This window comes from Aulonocara sp. 'chitande type north' Nkhata Bay, linkage group LG12 (assembly GCF_057382095.1).
Source record: "Aulonocara sp. 'chitande type north' Nkhata Bay isolate Kocher_YH1m ecotype deep benthic linkage group LG12, A_spYH_male_GT1.1, whole genome shotgun sequence".
NCBI classification, from domain to species: Eukaryota; Metazoa; Chordata; class Actinopteri; order Cichliformes; family Cichlidae; genus Aulonocara; species Aulonocara sp. 'chitande type north' Nkhata Bay.
This window is the reverse complement of record NC_141355.1, coordinates 40604878-40625304: the sequence shown is the minus strand read 5'-3', so window position 1 is coordinate 40625304 and position 20427 is coordinate 40604878. Positions and strand designations below refer to the sequence as shown.

Sequence of the window (20427 nt, the reverse complement as noted above, 5' to 3'; positions counted from 1 at the left end):
CCGTGGAAGAATGAGGGTTCATCAACATTTGGACCATATATACTAACAATACATAGTTTTTTGTTCAATATTGATAGTTTAATAATTAGAAATCTACCCTCTGGATCTATAACTGTATCGAGTACTGTAAAATTAACATTTTTATGTATTAAAATTGCTACTCCCCGTTGTCTAGAATTATAACCGGCTGCAAACACGTTAGGAAACTCAGGTGTTTTAAGTTCATTTAAACCTGTGACAGGTCTGTGAGTTTCTTGTAATAAAACAACATCTGCCTGTAGTTTTTTAAGCTGGTTAAATATTTTTAACCTCTTTCCTCTGGTGCCAGCTCCATTTACATTCCATGTGACAAACCTCAGCATGCCCTTAATTGTGCGTGTATGTCTAATGATGTATGCTGGGTGTTTCGTTTAGACAGGTGGAGAGAATATGGAAACATCCCTTGTTTGTAAATAGAAAGAGAAAAAGAAGTGTGGTGAGAGACTCCATAAGTCTGACTATGTGTGTGAATATTCACTAATATGAACAAGCGTGGCTTGCTTATGTGTCCTGCAAGTCTGTGCGTGCTGTGAGGCTGTTGTGAATGTGCTGCCGTTGAGCTGATGTGTTTGCGTGATCGTGTTGTGAAAATATGGAGAAATAGAGGGTGTTGTTTGTAGGTGAGTGGGGAAGTAGGTGATCACAGCAGTGAAAGACAAGAGAAAGAAAGAAACCACATGAACTGTGAGCGACAACAAAAAAAAGGAAACGAAACGGAAACATTCCAATTAAAGTAATGACGGAGGGTGACGGTGTTATATCTGCTATGACATCCTACTGATATTACTAGGTTAAACACATTTTAAAGGAGAGAGTGTGAATGAATAAGAAAAGAGTGTAGCGGGTTCTTATCTGGAGTGCAGTCAGTATAACCACGGTGTGGTGCCGGGGTCGCGGTACAGCTGTCCGTCCACGTAGAGCCGGTCCACAGCGATGACAGCACGGGAGCCTTTCTGGATAAAGCTACGTCGAACTGGGAACAGGACCTTGCGTCGTTCCAGGATCTCTTTGGGGAACTGGTCGTTCACGCTGAAGTCCGTTCCTTTCAGCTCTCTGCCGCGACTCTTCACCTGTTCCTTTTGTTTGAATTGGCTGAATTTGGCCACAATAGGCCGTGGTCTCCCGGTCCGCGACCGCGCGCCCCCCAAGCGATGTACTCTATCGAAGTCGATGTTCTTTACGGTGTCCTCCGGCAGCTTCAGGTGGATTTTAATGAAGCTTTTCACCGTTGCCTCTGCGTCCTCTCCGGCAGTTTCTGGAATACCAGAAAACACAAGATTATCTCTCATGCTACGGGCTTGTAGATCGATAACGGACTCTTTTATTTTTTTATTTTCAATGTTTAGCTGGGTCACGTTATCGGTGAGAGATTTAACCGACTCCCGTAGCGTGGCATTTTCAGCGGCAAGCGTTTCCACCTGCCGCTGGCTGAATTCCAGGGATTCTCTCAGAGATTTAAATTCCCGGTGTAAAATCTCCACCAGGGACAGCCTCGCATCGAAACTGGACAATCGCTTGTCGATGGACTCCAGGATTTCTGCGATGTCTTTGCCGGCAGGCGATGTTGTACCGGGGGAGTCTGCCTGGCGACTTCTCTTCGATGACGGCGTCTCGATTTTGGCCGGGGAAGATGCACTCTGGGCCTTATGCATTACTAAATCTTGAAAACAGCGGTCGATGTAATCTTGGAGAGCGTCTAAACTCTCCCCGTTGTCCTCCAGGGTGTTAGAGATGATAAAACAGATGTTGTTAGTTATATGACAATTGATTAGTATATTTGGAAATACTGAAGCTTGGAAAACCTTTGTTAAACTCTATGCTACCATTTGCTTTTTCTCCGCCAAAATCTCCGGCGTCTGACGTCACCTACAACATCACTTCCGTCACTTACCTCTCACTTCCGTCACTTACCTCCACTTACCACTTACCTCAGCCTCAGTATTTTCCATATTGAGTACCTGCTACTTTAAAAGCATAATTTCATTTTGTCAAGTCATCTTTGGAAGGTTTTGATTTCAGGGAAAAATTTGAACATTAAAGATATTAGTCTTTAGTGTAACTGATTCAGGTGAGAAACACAAAACAGTGAAAGTAAAATGTCTTTCATCAGTTGCTCACAGGTTGTTGCAGTGACGTCATGCACAACAGTTAACTCATTATTTTTGGTTTTGCTTCTATTTCTTTTTGAAACTTTACACAAATATTTTAAACATTTGAAAAACTAAAAACTGTGCTTTTTTTTGGAAGTCGAATTTCCCAGAGGAACCCACCCGAGGGATTAATAAAGTTCTATCTTATCTTATCTTATCTTAACTACTTGACTAAAAACAACAAATTTACTGAATTCATTCAGCTAATAAGTTAGCGCAGCCACCTGACTACGCTAGCTGACCGAGTTCACAGGTGAGGCAGACTGCTCACTTTTTAAACCACGGACAGTGTTATTTTATTTTTCCTTTTTTGACACATGCTCTCTATTGTAAGCAGACACGATGACAACGTTTTTTAAATTTAAGGGGATAGAATGAAGATTGCAAAACTGGTAAAAACTGCTGTGAGTAATTGTTAGGTAAGTGACACGAGCTGGATCAGAGAAGCTAGACAGAGAAGCTACCCTTGAGTTACACGACCTGCACGTCTGCCTAATTAGACGTTTTACAAGAACGTCTAATTAGCAGAAACCAATGTGCCGGCCTCTTCACCCACTTCACTCACAAAGATGCTGGCAGGTCAAAACTTCCCTGAGAAGAGCCAGAACTATCAGGAGTTCCTCCCGTCTCCCCCTTAGTGGGTTTTTCAAATGTTGTAACATGAGTGTGAAACACACCTCTGTGGACCAACGTGAAAGGAAAATGATTGGTTCAAGTCACTCAGGTCAATGCAGCCGTTTTATAGGATGTGAGCTGGCAAGAGCAGGGCTGTGATTGGTCAACCATGTGTAGAAATTAGAGAAGTGTGAAATCACTCATAAGTTGCGTATGTGTACGTGTGACATGTTCGCTTTATGTTCCATTACTGATAACTGAGTGATAATGTTTGTGATGGATTGTGAAAGTTGAATGTTTATACGTGTGTGTGTGTCTCCTGCTGCTGGGACTTCTTGATGGTTTTTACTAATAAGAAAAACAAACATAATAATACATTTTATTTGAAAGCGCCCAGAACACTCAAGGACACTGTACAAGGTAGAATAATAAAAGGAACATAAACGCAAACAGTTTACACAATCATAAAAGCATAAGACATAAAACAAATGTAAAATAGCAGAGTGGAGAGGTTATGTGGGATAAGCTGTTTTGAACAAGTGAGTTTTGAATTGGGACTTAAAGAGAGAGAAGGAAGAGATATTTCTTAAATCAGGAGGTCGGGAATTCCAGAGTCGAGGAGCAGCTGAAAGCTCCCCATGGTGGCAAGACGGAGGGGACATAGAGAGAAAGGGAAGAAGAAGATCTGAGACACCGAGATGGGGCGGTGATCCGAACCAGGTCAGAGAGATATGGAGGAGAGAGATGATGAACAGCCTTAAATGTGTACAAGAGTATTTTGAAATTGATGCCATATTTGACTGGAAGCCAATGAAGCTGCTGCAGGACAGGAGTGATGTGGTGGACAGAAGGGGTCCTGGAGATGATACGGGCAGCAGAGTTCTGGACGCGTTGGAGCTTGTGGATGGATGTTTGAGTAAGACCAAAAAGAAGTGAATTACAATAATCAATCCAGGAAGTAACAAGGCTGTGGACAAGAATGGCAGCAGCATGTGGGGTGAGGAAAGGACGGAGACGATTAATGTTGCGCAATTAAAAATATGCAAACCGAGTAATATTATTAATGTGTGAATTGAAAGATAGAGTACTGTCGAGGATGACACCCAAGCTTTTCACAGAGGAAGAAACAAAGACCGGCGAGTTATTGATAGTAACAGAGAAACTGTTGGTTCTGGATAATGTAGATTTAGTGCCGACCAAGAGGAGCTCGGATTTGTTACTGTTGAGTTTGAGAAAATAAGAAGAGAACCTGTGCTTGTCCTGCTAGACCTCAGTGCAGCGTTCGATACTGTCGACCATAATATCCTATTAGAGCGATTAGAACATGCTGTAGGTATTACAGGTACTGCACTGCAGTGGTTTGTATCATATCTATCTAATAGACTCCAGTTTGTGCATGTAAATGGAGAGTCCTCTTCACACACTGAGGTTAATTATGGAGTTCCACAGGGTTCAGTGCTAGGACCAATTCTGTTTACATTATACATGCTTCCCTTAGGCAGCATCATTAGAAGACATAGCATACATTTTCACTGCTATGCAGATGACACCCAGCTCTATCTGTCCATGAAGCCAGATAACACACACCAATGAGTTAAACTGCAGGAATGTCTTAAAGACATAAAGACCTGGGTGGCCGCTAACTTTCTGCTTCTTAATTCAGATCAAACTGAGGTTATTGTACTCGGCCCTGAAAAGCTTAGAAATATGGTATCTAAGCAGATTCTTACTCTGGATGGCATTACCTTGGCCTCCAGTAACACTGTGAGGAACCTTGGAGTCATTTTTGACCAGGACATGTCCTTCAACGCACATATTAAACAAATATGTAAGACTGCTTTCTTCCATTTGTGCAACATCTCTAAAGTTAGAAATATCCTGTCTCAGAGTGACGCTGAAAAACTAGTTCATGCATTTATTACTTCCAGGCTGGACGACTGTAATTCATTATTATCAGGAAGTCCTAAAAACTCCCTGAAAAGCCTTCAGCTGATCCAAAATGCTGCAGCAAGAGTCCTGACAGGGACTAGAAAGAGAGAGCAGATTTCTCCTGTTTTGGCTTCCTGTTAAATCCAGAATTCAAAATCCTGCTCCTCACATACAAGGCCTTAAATAATCAGGCCCCATCTTATCTTAATGACCTTGTAGTACCATATCACCCTATTAGAGCACTTGGCTCTCGCTCTGCAGGCCTACTTGTTGTTCCTAGAGTATTTCAAAGTAGAATGGGAGGCAGAGCCTTCAGTTTTCAGGCCCCTCTTCTGTGGAACCAGCTTCCAGTTTGGATTCAGGAGACAGACACTATCTCTACTTTCAAGATTAGGCTTCAAACTTTCCTTTTTGCTAAAGCATATAGTTAGGGCTGGACCAGGTGACCCTGAATCCTCCCTTAGTTATGCTGCAATAGACGTAGGCTGCCGGGGATTCCCATGATGCATTGAGTTTTTCCTTTCCAGTCACCTTTCTCACTCACTATGTGTTAACAGACCTCTCTGCATTGAATCATATCTGTTATTAATCTCTGTCTCTCTTCCACAGCATGTCTTTATCCTGCCTTCCTTCTCTCACCCCAACCGGTCGCAGCAGATGGCCCCGCCCCTCCCTGAGCCTGGTTCTGCCGGAGGTTTCTTCCTGTTAAAAGGGAGTTTTTCCTTCCCACTGTTGCCAAAGTGCTGCTCATAGGGGGTCATATGATTGTTGGGTTTTTCTCTGTATCTATGAAAGCGCCTTGAGGCGACTTTTGTTGTGATTTGGCGCTATATAAATAAAATTGAATTGAATTGAATTGAATTGAATCTGTTCTTCCCGTATGCAAACTGGTGGAGATTGAATGTGGCTGGGAGTCCTCTCGAGACACTTCGAGATGACTGGAGTAAGAGCCACTGGGCAGAAATCGTTAGGCTAGCTAGACACATGAACAGGTTGGTGGTGCACCTGGGGCCTCACAGTCACCCAGCCGTCCTGTTTTCCCGGCTGCTCAGGGCCTGCCAGACACGGCTGCAGCTCACAGAGGAACACGTTCATCAGCTGGCACATTATCTGCTTACCCACAGCGATAAATCAGCTCCCCGTGTTGTGGTTGCAGTATCTAGTAGTTCCACGTATTGACAACGCTGTCTCCAGATGTTCTCGGCCTTGTTCAGAATTCCCACCTCACCAGCAGTAACCTTCAGCTCCCACTGCTCTCCTCTCTTCTTAGAAACCCGCTTCTGGTGACCACTACTCCCAGTGCTTCCCTTCTATCCAAAGATCTAAACCAGTACAGAGTCCAACACTCTCTACCAGCCTAGTCCGCCTGTCACACTTTCATACTCACACATTTTATTCTGTGTGTGCTAGTCTGCTGAAACGTTAGCCCTGCTCCAGCTTCACTTTACAATGCCAGAGCACTGAGCAAAGAAATCTTTATCTTTCTTTATGTTGGTTACCCAAAATGGACAACGTGGACTTTATGAAGGAGGAAACAAGATCAGGAAAGTCCAACTCTAAAGAAAAACTGCAGTTAAACATGAATTCAGTAGATTTGTTTCATAATAAAACAAATCTACTGATTTGTTTTATTATTTCACTTTCATTTCTCATGTGAGAATTGAAAGTGGATCAGCTGTGCTGCCACAGTGCTGATCGTGCTACTTCTTTCCACTCTGTTCATTTCCTCATTTCCCAAACTTGGACTGTTTTATTAGACAGAAATGATGAACACATAAAACTTTAAACACATAATCAGTAATGTTTGAACCCTTCTTTGTTTATTTAACGCTTGTTATTTTTCCTTTTCAGTATAACTCACAATAATCATCGTCAGTCATTCCAGTACAATCCTTAATAGCTGCCCATGGTTTTTGATGACGATCAGTCACGTGTGTTGATATTGTGACTATGATCACATGTCTGCTGTGTATTTAAATGTGGATGTTTCTGTGTGAGATCAGCAGCCGTCCAGCAAACCTCATCCAGCCGACCACGTCTGCACACACGTAAGTCTGCCACCATTCACTCGGCGTCCTCATTTCACTCTTTATTTTACTCTGGTGAAAATCATCTCCCAAGACTTTGGTATCATCTTATTAATTAAAGGTGGTAATAAGCTATTTTTCCCATATGTTCCTCTGGGTTCAGTTTAATGGTTTCAGGCTCAGAGTGGAGACTGTAATATCATAAAAACACAAGGATGCTGTGATTGTGTGCAGATTGTTCTGTTGGCATTTTTTCCTTTTAAAGAGCTTCTTAGTTGGCGCTGTTGCCATTATTACATACTATCCTGATTCCCCTTGTTAAAACCTTTTTATATCTGGATTGATTCTTGATTCGTTCAACTCTGTTTGGTGCAGGAACCCATAATGTCTTTCATCGCTGAGCTCCAAGTGTCTTTGAACAAAGCCGAGGAGTTTGCGCTCCGTGAACAAGGCTTCAAGAAAATCTTTGTTAATCTGAACGAAGGAGCCGGGGGAAACTTCGTCTACCTCTGGTACAAAAAAGGCGATCATGCAATTACCAGGATTCAGATTTCCTTCCACGATGAGATGTCCACGGGTCTGTCCAGTGCAGGGTTCAAAAAGATCGACAAAAACCTGAACGAGGGGGCATGTGGAGGTTCTGTCTACCTGTGGTACTACAAAGGTTCCTTAAAGTACGATGTTCCCATCAGGAAACTCGATGTCTCTGTACAAGCAGGAGATGAACCCTACAAGTATAAACTGGGCTGGGAGAGACTGGCCTGTGACCTGAACCGTGGTGCTGGAGGAAACTGGATCTATCTGTGGTTGAAGAGAGAGAACCCCACCTACATCTGTGACATCAGGGCCACTGCTAAATTTGAGGAAGATGATGACAACTTCAATGATGGCTACATCCGGGTGGATGAAGACACCAACAGGGGAGCAGGAGGGCCCTACATCTTCATCTGGTACCGTCAAACCAAGGACCCCAAGGACGCCATCAGTGAGCTGGAAATCTCCTCCAGTGATGTCAAGCAAAAGAGCCTCCAAGACCAAGGCTATGAAATCGTGAACCAGGATCTGAACGAGGGCACCGAGGGAAAGGAGGTGTTCCTGTGGTACAAGAAAGACAGCGGCAGCGCTCCCATCAAGGCCGTCACCGTGCTCGCCGACCCAGCAGCTAAGCAGGCGTATGACAATGACGGGCTCAAAGTGAACCCAGAAAACCTCAACACAGGCAACCCAAGAGCTGCTCCCGTCTACCTGTGCTATCATCAGTGAGAGCGGTCATGGTAAAAGAAGTGAGCACGCTCACTGAGCAGAAACCCAGAGGTCTGATGATGTCTTTTTTCTTTAATGATGTTCAATCACTGTGATCTCAGAGGTTTGTCTGCACCAGCGATCATTGATCCTCCAACCAATCTGATTGATTAGCTCTGAATCACTTTATTCTGTTTATTGTCTCTCTTTCAATAAAGTCTGTTTAGCATCTGAAATCTCTCTGTGTCGTGTGTCAAAGCTTCATCTGTTGCTTGTTAGCAGAGTAAGGTGAGCTCAGCAGGATCAATACATGACTTCATTTAGCAGAAACCCGAGTTCACACTGAACCTCGCAGTAATCACAGCAGTAGGTACGTCCTCTTTGGACTCAGGTTCATCGTGACCAATCAAACAGTACATCTGAGGAGGGCCTTCATATGTCCTGTGTAGAAAAATGCTCAGCAGTATCTGAGCCGAAGGCACGACGGCGTCGCACAGGTGGAACCCGTTTAACAGCAGGACTATGAGCAGCAACTTGGTCAGAGAATACAGCATCCTCGACGTGTAAGTTACAGACAGATGATATGATAACACCGAAGATAATGTGGCACCCTTAACAAGCTGAATGAGATTAAAAGAGTTCACTAAGTCCCAGGAGCTTCTCTGGGTAACACAGGTGGATATTAAAATCACTGAGCAGCAGGATCTGGTCGTATCGTGATGCACAGTCAGCTAGGAAGTCACTTGGATAAAAAAAATCCTTATTATATCTAAGAGGCCGGTAAACTACTGCACACAGCAGCGAAGGGGAGTTCACAGAAACAGAGCTGAAAGCTGGTGCATGTCGATGAGGATCGCTGCTTAAGGTTGAAGTGGGCTTTAAAAACAGCAGCTAACCCTCCGCTGCGACAAGAAGCTCTCAGAGCACTAAAAGATGCACAGCCGGCAGCTGGCAGTTCAGAAAAGCTGCTTAACTCACCGGGTGATGTGCAGGTTTCAGTTAGACAGAGGAAATCCAATGAAAAGAAATCCTTCAAAATAAAGGTCTTATTTGCCGGGAGCTGGGTCAGAGACTTCCACGACAACCGGATCCACCGGCCGAAGGTTTGATCGATCTGCTCCCCGCCAGTGAAAGGGCGATGGTGGAGGTTCAGAGTTTTGTATGCCTAGGGGGTTCAGAGGGGAGAGGTGGATGCAGGTCTGGAGGTGGTGTGAGAGAGAGTTCAGCATCCTGACAGCCTGATGGATGAAGCTGTCTCTCAGTCTGCTGGTTCTGGCCTCGAGGCTCTTCAGTCTCCTTCCTGATGGCAGCAAACTGAAGAAGCTGTTGGACGGATGGGTGGAGTCACCTGTGATGCAGAGAGCTTTCAGGTGAGACGGGTGCAGTAGATGTCCTGGAGGGAGGGAACAGAGGTACCCACGATCCTCTCTGCTGCTCTCACTACCCGTCGTAGCTGTTTCCAGCAGCACCCAGGAGCCACACCACACAGTGATGCAGCTGGGAGGATGCTCTCCATGGTGCCTCTGTAGAAGCTGCTCATAGTGGAGGTTGATGCTCTCGCTGTCCTCAGTTTGCAGAGGAAGTAGAGTCGCTGTTGGGCTTTGCTGACCAGGAGAGATGTGCAGGAACTTGGTGCTGCCTACCCTCCACAGCAACACCATTGATGGTTAGTGGGGTGTGCAGAGTGTGAGTTCTCCTGCAGTCTGTGATGATCTCCTTAGTCTTCTCCACATTCAGGGACAGGTTGTTGTTGCTGAACCACTTGGCCAGATGTTTAACTTCAGTCCTGTAGTAGGCCTCATCGTTGTTGCTGATGTGACCTACCACAGCTGTGTCGGCTGCAAACTTGATGAAAAGGTTGGAGCTGTGTGATGGTGTGCAGTCAGTATGTGAACTGAAACGGGTCCAGGTCGGAGGGAAGAGATGTCTTAACCGTTCAAAGCTTCATGCGAGCAAATCAAAATGTATTTATACAGCACATTTAAAAACAATGTCGATCAAAGTGCTTCACAAACTAAGAGCGAGTAAAATAATTTACCATTTCACTCGCTGGGCCCACGCCCTCATTTTAGGTTTGACAGCGTTTTAGTAGGTAATGCTTTGACATCAATTGAGCTGCGGTTTGGGGAAGGCCTCGATGGGGACTGGCGACGGCTCCTGGGCCTGGCAGATCCCCGTGTTACAGAATTGAGAACAAGGAGGGAGGTGCACAGCTTGCAGAACTGGGGGCACCTATATAGATGACAACCGGAAGGAGCACGTTTGGAGGCGTGGCCCTGCTCCTGAGATTCCCATACATAACCTCCAACACAAACATAGCAGCTTGCCAAATGATGATCAACTAACTTAAGTCAAGGCCAAAGTAAAAAGAAGAGTCTTTAAAAGACTGAATAGACTCAGAAGAGCGAATGGCAGTAAGATTGTTCCACAGTCTAGGTGCTGCAATAGCAAAGGCACGATCACCTCTGTTTCAGCCTAGACTTAGGCTGCATTAAGAGCATCTGATTAGAGGATCTTAGTGCTAAAACCGGAGTCATGTGATCATGCATTCTGGCAGCTGATAAAAGGCGTGCAGCAGCGTTCTGTACTAATGCAAACGGTAGAGAGAGGAGTGACGGAGGCCAAAAAAGGGAGTTACAGCAGTCTAGTCTCGAAGTAACGAATGCACGAATCAGCTTCTCAAGGTCCTTGGGGGAAAGCAAAGGCTTGGCTTTAGAAATCTGACATAGCTGATAGAAACTTGATTTAACCACTGTGGATACTTGTTTCTCTCATTTGAAGGAGCTATCCAAGAGTCCCCCTGAGTCTCTAGAGAGGTAGCTAGCAGAGGGCCAAGGGTATCAGTTAGTTCAGAGGGATACGGCTGTAGATTTATGGCTGTCAAAGACAATAACTTCAGCTTTACTCTCATTCAAAGTGAGAGAGTTTTGAGATTACCAGACTCTGACATCATGAAGACAATTAAACAATGTGTGCAATGGATCTGTGACATTCAAGCTCAAAGGGAAATATATTTGAATGTCATTGGCAAAGCAATGGAAAGAAATTTTCTGTATATAGTGACGGAGGCGAGTGCGACCGGACGGTAGTCGTTAAAGCAGGAGTGAGACGACTTCTTCGGTACAGGAATGATTTGAGGGATGTGGGAACGACAGCCTGGCTCACTGATGTACGACCATGCAGCGTTTAAAGTGTGGAAGTAATCACATTACTTTGAGTTTGATTCCATAAAAATAACAGAAACAGCGTCCGCTGTTCACTCTGTGGGAAGAAAACTTCTTTCTACAGCAAAAAATTAAACTTCTAATCTGAGCGAGCAGCGAGCACGCTGCCACGGGAATGTGACATTCACAGAGAAACCCACGGATCCTCCCACTGACATGACCGCTGTGGGCAGACCTCCACCCGCCCCACTCCTGCTAAACAGCTGACAATAGATTTAAGAGCTGCTGAGTCTTTGATTTCATTCATTTCTTCTGTTTTACTTGCATCTGTTTGACAGAGCAGGTTCCAAAACACATGATTTTATTTTATGCTGGAATATGCAGAACACAGGTTTCAGTGTTAAACACGCTTCTTCAGTCAGAATTTAGTTTTTGCTGGATGCATCAAGTTAACAGAGTAAAACAAGTTTTAAAAAGAGACTTTTATATGATGATTATGCAGAATAAATAGAACTGGGCTGAAGGGTCTGTTGCTTTACTACATATTCAGGTGGAGCATCATGTTTTTTAAAAGTAACTAAGTATTAACGTAACTAATTACTTTTGAAAGTAAGTAATCAGGAAAGTAACAGGATTACATTCTTGAAGAAGTAATTAATAATTAGTAACTAATTACTTTTTTCAAGTAACTTGACCAACACTGTATATATGAGATACAGATATACATAATTACTCCCAGCTCGCACCTGCGGGCGGTTTATCCTTCAAGCTCGGGTCCTCTACCAGAGGCCTGGGAGCTTGAGGGTCCTGCGCAGTATCTTAGCTGTTCCCAGGACTGCGCTCTTCTGGACAGAGATCTCCGATGTTGTTCCCGGGATCTGCTGGAGCCACTCGCCTAGCTTGGGAGTCACCGCACCTAGTGCTCCGATTACCACGGGGACCACAGTTACCTTCACCCTCCACATCCTCTCGAGCTCTTCTCTGAGCCCTTGGTATTTCTCCAGCTTCTCGTGTTCCTTCTTCCTGATGTTGCTGTCATTCGGAACCGCTACATCGATCACTACGGCCGTCTTCTTCTGTTTGTCTACCACCACTATGTCCGGTTGGTTAGCCACCACCATTTTGTCCGTCTGTATCTGGAAGTCCCACAGGATCTTAGCTCGGTCATTCTCCACCACCCTTGGGGGCATCTCCCATAACCATTTAATATGGAGGGCCAGGAGTCCCAAAATGAATCAAACACATCATTAAATAATCTTTTAAATGTGTCATGAATTTAAATTGTAAATCAGTAATTTATTCAATGTTCAGTTCATTTTTATTTCGAACATATACATTCACCAACAGTCCATAACATCATCCATTCAGCTGTTTGAAAAGCAGTAGGCAGAAGTATACACTTATGTTTATACTTATTTAGCCCCCCTCAGGTTTACGTCTTAATCATTTCCTCGCCAGTCTATTTAAATTTGAACAAGTGTGTCAAATTAATAGAACTGTAATTTAATCATTCATATATTTAATAATTTATTTCCAGTTTTTTCATTCCCATGCATAAATAAATATACTGAACATTAGTTTGCAGAGTTTTGATCAGTGTGAGATTTGCTGCATTTGGCTGTTTAAAAACATTTAAACAGCAAATTAAAAACAAATTGTCCCAAACTGGCTGGAACGACACAGCTGGGAGAGTCTGGATCAGAGCTCACAGACCGCAGAGGCGCGTGATCAGAACTCCTCCTCTTTACTGCGGCACAGCCACAGACCATCCCGACACCGCGCTCACACAGGACGCCGTCAGGAAACTGCAGAAGAAGAAAAACAGGAAGTTTGCTGAACATGGGAATAAAACTGTCACGGTCACGTGACCCAACCTGCTCAGTCAGCTGTCTGGTCACGTGACGTTCTGGGATCAGACGAACGCTTCGGTCGATCTTTGTCACGGCGCCCCGCTCTGAGAACACACTGCCTGGCGGGGGCGCTACAATTCGGCCTTTTGTTCACATCATCTCCCAGAAGACCCGCCCACCCTGCGACATCACCACACACTCACATCAAACCTCACCTTTGTGGCTGAGGCGCCACCGATGACATCACAGCTCAGGATCAAATCAGAGAGCAGAGCCACCTGCAAGAACACAAACTGATGGTTAGATTGTAGCCGTGGACTCCGTGGAAGTCGTGGACGCCACGTGCCGCCTGGATCAGAGTACGCTTCAGTCCGGTTTTGTCACGGCCCCTCCCCTCTGTGAACAGACTGCTGTGGGAGGGGCTTCAGTCGGCCTTTTATTACATCACTTCCAGGCAGAGCGACATTTGACGGTGGAGGTTTAGTGTTTTTGGGTGAACTTTAAAGAAGTCAGATTTAAGAGGAGTCAGAGACATTGGTTCATTGATTATTGACAATCGTATTATTAGTTTCATGTAAACACTGAGGACGAGCAGACTCCCCGGCTCCTGCTTCGTTTCCTGCTCTCAGCTGAGTGAGGTGGACCCTGTAGAGCAGCAGGGTCATGTGACACACCTCAGTCTGAGCACGTCCCAGAATCCCACCCACCCGCTCACCTGTGCCGATGTCACAGCGGCTCGCGGTCCGTTTTCCCAGCATGCATCATTCACAGACACAGAACTTCAGCTGTAATGACTTCAGGTAAAACCACCTGCTGCCCCCTGCTGGCCGGAGCCTCCATTACAGTCTGCAGAGTCAGCAAAGAAAAACTGAAATAAACGTTCGGAGTCTCAAAGGCATTCAAACATGAATAAAGCCCCGCCCCCTATTTTCTTACTAGTCTTCATTTTGAGCTTCAGCTTCAGCAGGTTTCCAGAGTGGCTTTTCATTCGTTTGTCTTTTTTCCAATATCACTGTATTTATGACAAACGCCAGATTTATAAAACGCAGCAAAGATATTCGAACACAATAAACACGCCCATAAAGGAATTTTATCAAATTAACAAATAAAAACAATAAATGTAGTTTAGCTGAGTCCACAACATGGTTTCAGTTGTTAGGGAGCTACAGTGTTGGTGTTTGTGAGGGCCTGAGACGCTGAGGCAGAACTGCACCTGACAGCAGCTCCACAGCCACACCTGCTGGACACCTTCGCTACTGTCACATCTGGATTACAGTACACTGTGACACAGAGACCCACGGGGTCCTTTTTACATCTGTAACCGTCAATAATTCTGATCAGCAGTCTCCAAAACACCTGCTGAAGGCTGAGCCTCAGTGAAGTGCGGTAACATCGCAAGGCTGATCTCTTTTAGGAAACTCGCCTCTCCGTCAGCCTCCACTCAAGCCGTCTGCCTCCCGGCACCGGACGGGTAATCTGGCATACCAGGCAGATTACCCGCTGTGAGCCGGACAGCCCGTTGGTTCATTTCCATTACTGACGCTGGACTGAAGGACAGAGATCAGGGCGGGAGAAGCGACGGACAAACAACGCTGAACTGTGACAGTAGGGCTGGGCCAGCTCTGTTCTAGGATGCCCTCTGGACCCAGTGGAGGTGGTGAGTGACAGGAGAACGGCGGCTAAGCTGTCATCCCTCATGGACAACATCTCCCACCCCATGCAGCAGACTGTGACAGCACTGAGCAGCTCCTTCAGTGGGAGACTGCGGCACCCACGGTGTGGGACGGAGAGATTTCGCAGGTCTTTCCTCCCCACTGCTGTCAGACTCCATAATAAAGACTTTAACTGAACAAACACACACATCCACACATGTGCAATACTTTTCTGGCATCGTATTTTTACTCAGTTGTATAGCATTTGTATTCTATTTTTATCTTATTGTATATTTTATTCTATTTTATTCTAATGTATATAGTATTTATTCTATTCTATTCTGTACTGTATTTATTCTTATTGTATTCTAATTTTTGCTTCATAACTTTTGCACTGTCCACTTCCTGCTGTGACAAAACAAATTTCCCACGTGTGGGACTAATAAAAGTTATCTTATCTTATCATACCGCTCACGGTAGCACCGGTGTCATGTTGGGCAATGATAGGAAAATGAAACATGGCGATAGAATATGGGTAAAACGTGCATGCGCAGTGCCTTTGTTTTCATACGCACACGGCGGAAAAATCATGGCGGCGACGCAGAATGAGGAGGACGAAAGTGGATCGTTGAATGAAACGGATGAACCAGAACTGGTTTGTAAAAATGCTGCAGCTTCACTGGTGTGGAACTGGTTTGGCTTTCGTCCATCAGATACACAACAAAGCACTATTTTTGGTAGAGCATGCTAGCGGGCCGCCGTTATTACCGTGTTGTTTGGAAAATACGGCGCACTTAAAATCTGAAAAGTCGACAGAGCCCCTTATAATCCCGTGTGCCTTATGTATGAACTCTGGTTGTGTTTACTGACCTCGAAACGATTTTATGTGCACGGCGCTCGAAAATCTGTCAGATGTTTCAGTACGACTTTGCTGAGCTACGAAGCCGCACCGCTTGATGGATTGTTGGAGCGTTACGGCTATCGTAGGCGGAGCCTCGCGGAGTGATACGTAGTGTGCTTCAACATAATATAGACTATGTGCACGTTAGCATATGCTACGTCCGGTGTGGAAACTCCTGTGGGGAGCTGTGTTTCCGGTGTCCTATTCGCGCCTTGTTTATGGTCCAAAACAATTTAAGCAAATGAATCAAGCGGCGATTTACATTTCTATAGATGTCTCGGGCATTTACCCAACATATCTGTAAATGATGTTCATCGACTTGTCGATATTTTCCCCGCGCCTCAGAGCAAAAGAGAAAAGGATTCAAATGTTATATTTCTCAGCTGTCCCTCGTTTATCGCGGGTGTTATGTTCTAAAAATAACCAGCGAGAGGTGAAATCAAGGAGCCGATTTTATTTTTGACGATGCAAAACGTTTGGTGGACATCGTGGACATACAGCACTGCACTGCAGAGTCACACTGCTAGCATCGATGCAGCGATTCTGGACTGTACAGGAGAGACGGAGGAGATCGTCTGCAGCGATCAGGACACAGGACACAATGTGCTGTAAAAATAAGCAGCAAACTTGCACTAAAAATTCTGAAACAGCGAGGTGAAAGGTGAACCGCGTTATAGCGAGGGACCGCTGTAATTTTGAAGGTAAGTCACAACATACCCTTCCTACATACTAATGTATAGAAACCGTTACCAGCAGTCATTCGTTTTTTGTGTGGCTTTTTTCACGGTTTGTTAACATGCTGTGTATCAGAATCAGAATACTTTATTCATCTCGAGGGAAATTAGGCTACGTTCACACTGCAGGTCTTAATGCTCAATTCCGATTTTTTGATCAAATCCGATGTTTTTGTCTGCTCGTTCACACTACAAATAAAATGCGACAGCAAACGTGCTCTAGTGTGAACGCTCAAAGCGGCCCGCATGCGCAAAAGAAGATGTCACACACAACGCGCTCTGTTTAGACCCAGAGCAACAGTATTGTTTGACTGATGGCCCTTAATATAAAGACTTCGGTCTTCACGTTTCCCAATTTTTGCTTTAAGTTATTTTGTTATTTACATAATAATGTAAATAACCTAATAATGATCCTTATTGCCGTTTAAGAGAGGAGCGGTGCTTCAAAGGATAGCTGCAGATTTCTGTCAGAATCTGCAGATTATACAGGACAAATAAAATGTTCACGTTGTCTTCCCAACAGTTTCACTGACATCTACACTGGATGGCCAGGAAGCGTTCACGATGTCTTCTCGGGCGCTTCTCTGGCGCTGATAATTGGCTTCAGTCTTGTGTCGGTGACGTAAAAGGCGGATTTAATGCGACTTGACCATTCACACAGCAGTCGCTTTCTAAAACATCGGATATGTATCGGATTCAGTACCACATACGAAAGTGACCCAGATCGGATTTGAAAATATCGGATTTGTGCCGTTCACACTGTCATAGCATGATCGGATATGGGTCGCATAGGGTCAAAAAAATCGGATTTGATGCGCTTTCGCCTGCAGTGTGAACGTAGCCTTAGGGTTACAGCAGGCAGCACGCTAATGGCGCATGCGCACTCACAAAGGAACCTTCTGACCAACTTTACACAAACATCACATTGGGCAGACATGTCAGAAGGTAGGCTGATAGGAAAAAAACAACGAAAATACACTACATGAGGTAAGAGGAGGAGAAAAAAAACTCCACTCAGACTGAGCTCCTAGTGGGAAAGAAAAAACACCTCAGCACAAAAGCACATGACTATCAATACACCATAGAAACACGAGACAAGCAACAGGGGCGGGTAAAGGGTAAGAGAGAGCCGGCGTAGACAGCGCATCCGGTCCTGCAGCATCTGTGCTGGTCCAGTTGACTGCTATCATCCCCGGTAGGGCACAAGCATCGAAGGCGTTGGAAAGGGAGGGGGATGAGTGAGTGCTTATCAGTGCAAGTGTGTGTGTGTGCGTGTCCATAGTTTAGCTGAGACAGTGTCCTTCGGCCTATCAGGCTAAGTAAACAGTCTACCAGCCAATCCAGGTGTCCTTCATGGGGCGGGAAGAATAGTCATCACACAGTCGTTATCAGGGAGTTGTTTTGGTGGGCTCCAGCCTTGGGCCTGCAGCTGGCGCCGTGGTGTCCAAATGTTGAATATTGTTGATTTCTCCTTTGTGAGCAGCTCGAATTCTAGCACTCCGAGGCTGGTCTCTCGATCTCCCGTTGAAGAGCTGCGAGCCTCCCCATGATGGTATCAAACTTCTGTTCCGTGGTGTTGTCAGTCTTTTGATCAAATCCATAATTCTCTTTTAGGTTTAGAGAACGACAGTGAGAGACTTTTCCAGGGAAAGTAAATTCACACAAGACAAGACAAGGACATAGAGGCGAAGCAGGGAAGATAAGGGTGAGGAGGAGAGGAGAAAGTGCGACCGCCTTCGCTGAGAGCTCAAGAAGGAGGTGTAGGTGTGTACTTGACGAGCTGATCTCGACATAACGGGGAAACATCTGGTTTGACTGTTCTTCACCTGTAGTTTGAATGCTGAACATTTGCCTGTTTGAATCATGAGACCAGTCACTACACAGAGATGTGCTTCTGCATGTGGACGATGTGTCTTCTGCTGCAGCGATGCAGCTCTGCTTGTGTTGAGTGATGTAAACAGCTGATCGATCTAAACTCTTTAAACTGATCATTAGATTTTTTATGACACAGCAGCGGTGAGTGTTCCCACCTTCTCTTTGTAACTTAACACCATCTTTCCGTTTTAGAGTTTTGGACATGATTGTGGAGGATATATCTTCGCAGTAGCGATTGACCGCAAAGTAAAGCTACCGGAAATGTACAACCCCACATCCGGTCTCAAACCAGGAAGTTAGCATTGTCTCGTGCACAGGGTCTATTACTGTATTGTGTGTGTAGAGCCTCTTTTTAAGGTTTGTGGATGTTGTACATGGTTATGCTGAGGATATGTCGGCCGGTTTCCACTGGAAATGCCTTTTGGTTAAACTGTTAGCGAGCAATTTGCACTGTTAAATGTTTATATAACTTTAATGCAGATTAAAAAAAACAGCTGGTTGATTAAGTGAACATACATTGATGGTTTTGCACTAATAAAGTTGAGGAGTTGTAAAGTATTTTGTCCAGTGTCAATTATATCGTCAGTTATATCGTTATCGCACATTTTCAAATGTATATGGTGATAAATATTTTATCTGCCCTGCTCTATGTGACAGAGAAAAAGAAACTAAAACACGAGTGTGTCAAATACACCCAGGTGTTAGCAGCAGACAGCAGGGTGGGACGCGGTGACCGTGGACCACAGGCGGAGCCACACAGCAGCTGTTGTAGATCCACGCACGGTCACTGAGACATAAACGCGACACTTACACAACGACACTAAAGCGACCGGAAGGATTATTTATGATGTAGCGCCGAGTCTGTGAATGACGTCACGCATGTCCTGACTTACATCATTTAAATCTGCAGAATATTCACCAACACGAGCAGAGAAATAAAACACACAGAAACACCGGAAGTGGGTCCTGGGAACCCTACGGCTCACCTGGTCGCCCCGCGGACACGTCCGCGTGGAGCGTCCCGTCGGGTCCCGGTCCACGTCTCAGGCGCACGTGGAGCTCGGATCATGACTGATTATTGAAGACTGATCTGATGAGAAGCCGCGAGTCCGGTCCGCCGACCAATCAGCGCCCACCACCCCGGCTGCTCGAAATTTATTGGTGGATGGAAAACAACGACACGGTGCGTTACCGCCACCGGCTGGCGCGGAGTGTGAACTGCAGCCCTCAGACAAGCCAAACATAAGGCTCGAGGGCCAGAACCCAGCCCACTGGACAGGGTCGGGAGATGTGACGCACCACGGGGAGCGTACGCCCGCTGTGCTCCGGGCACAAACTCACATTTTGATCTAAAATGCTCTGTTCCCAGCTCTGTTCTGGGATGCACCCTGGACCCAGTGCAAGGGTGGGAGACAGAAGGACTCTGGCCAAAATAACATCTCCGATGGACAGAGTCTCCCAGCCCATGCATGTAGATGTTGTTGAACTGCAGAGCTCCTGCAGTGACAGGCTGCTGCATCCTCGATGCATGAAGGAGCGTTTCCACAGGTCCTTCCTCCCTGCAGCTGTCAGACTACACAATCAGAACTGCTCCCAACAAACACAGATGTTTACATCTGTGCTGTAACTGCAATAAGTTAATTAACCGATTCGCACTACAACCTGGTTTGCCTCTTACCTGTAGTTATTTAATTTAATTTAATAACTGTACAGTACTCTGTTTATAGTAACGATTGTCCTTAATGTAAATATGTAAGAAAAATTGTGTATGTTTCTGCTCTGTGTCCTGTTTGTTTGTATATGTGTCTTTTTGGCTGCTGTTACAACCAAATTTCTCCTTGTGGGACAATTAAAGGATTATCCTAAAATCTGACAAAATCATAAAATTAGAGAAGAAAGGTTTATTCTTTATATTTTTAAACCCACCAACACGTTTAACGAATCATTTTCTTGAAATACAAAAATGAACGTATGCACAAATTCTGGAGCCTATCCTGGCTCTGCGAGGGCGAGAGGCGGAGTCCACCGAAGGCGTCCGCTATGCACCAACTCCAACACTTCCTCACACGTACTGCGATGATGATAAGCTGGACTCTGCAGGTTTGATGTGAAGCCAGTGAGCCACATGACCTCGGGGTCAGTGTGTCTGCCAAACAAAGATTTACATTTTAAATGAAGGTTTTCCACATAAATGAGTTAAAACTACAAATTTGACCCTTTTGAATGATTTTCTTTACTTCATAAGTCCA

The 20427-nt window shown here is 45.1% G+C and overlaps 1 protein-coding gene, 1 long non-coding RNA gene and 1 other non-coding gene across 3 annotated transcripts; 1 reads left to right on the top strand and 2 right to left on the bottom strand.

The window, feature by feature from the left end:
- Positions 1–5592: 5592 nt before the first annotated feature.
- LOC147318253 (uncharacterized) lies at positions 5593–8227 on the top strand. Its single transcript, XM_086313025.1, has 2 exons — positions 5593–6781; positions 7136–8227. Exon 2 carries the CDS (start codon positions 7145–7147, stop codon positions 8021–8023), a length of 879 nt encoding a protein of 292 aa, XP_086169151.1. The 5' UTR covers positions 5593–6781; positions 7136–7144; the 3' UTR covers positions 8024–8227.
- Positions 8228–12441: 4214 nt separating this feature from the next.
- On the bottom strand, positions 12442–19317 carry LOC147318251 (uncharacterized). The gene is made up of 4 exons (XR_015124297.1): positions 19165–19317; positions 13732–13862; positions 13232–13294; positions 12442–12971 (listed from the first exon to the last, which is right to left on the bottom strand). It is a non-coding gene; the product is annotated as an uncharacterized LOC147318251 (long non-coding RNA).
- LOC147318252 (small nucleolar RNA SNORD89) lies at positions 13072–13183 on the bottom strand. The gene has a single exon (XR_015124304.1). It is a non-coding gene; the product is annotated as a small nucleolar RNA SNORD89 (small nucleolar RNA).
- Positions 19318–20427: the final 1110 nt, after the last annotated feature.

Excerpts from the sequence above, each read along its gene's own strand:
- LOC147318253 (XM_086313025.1), top strand. The coding sequence starts at position 7,145 with ATGTCTTTCATCGCTGAGCTCCAAGTGTCTTTGAACAAAGCCGAGGAG.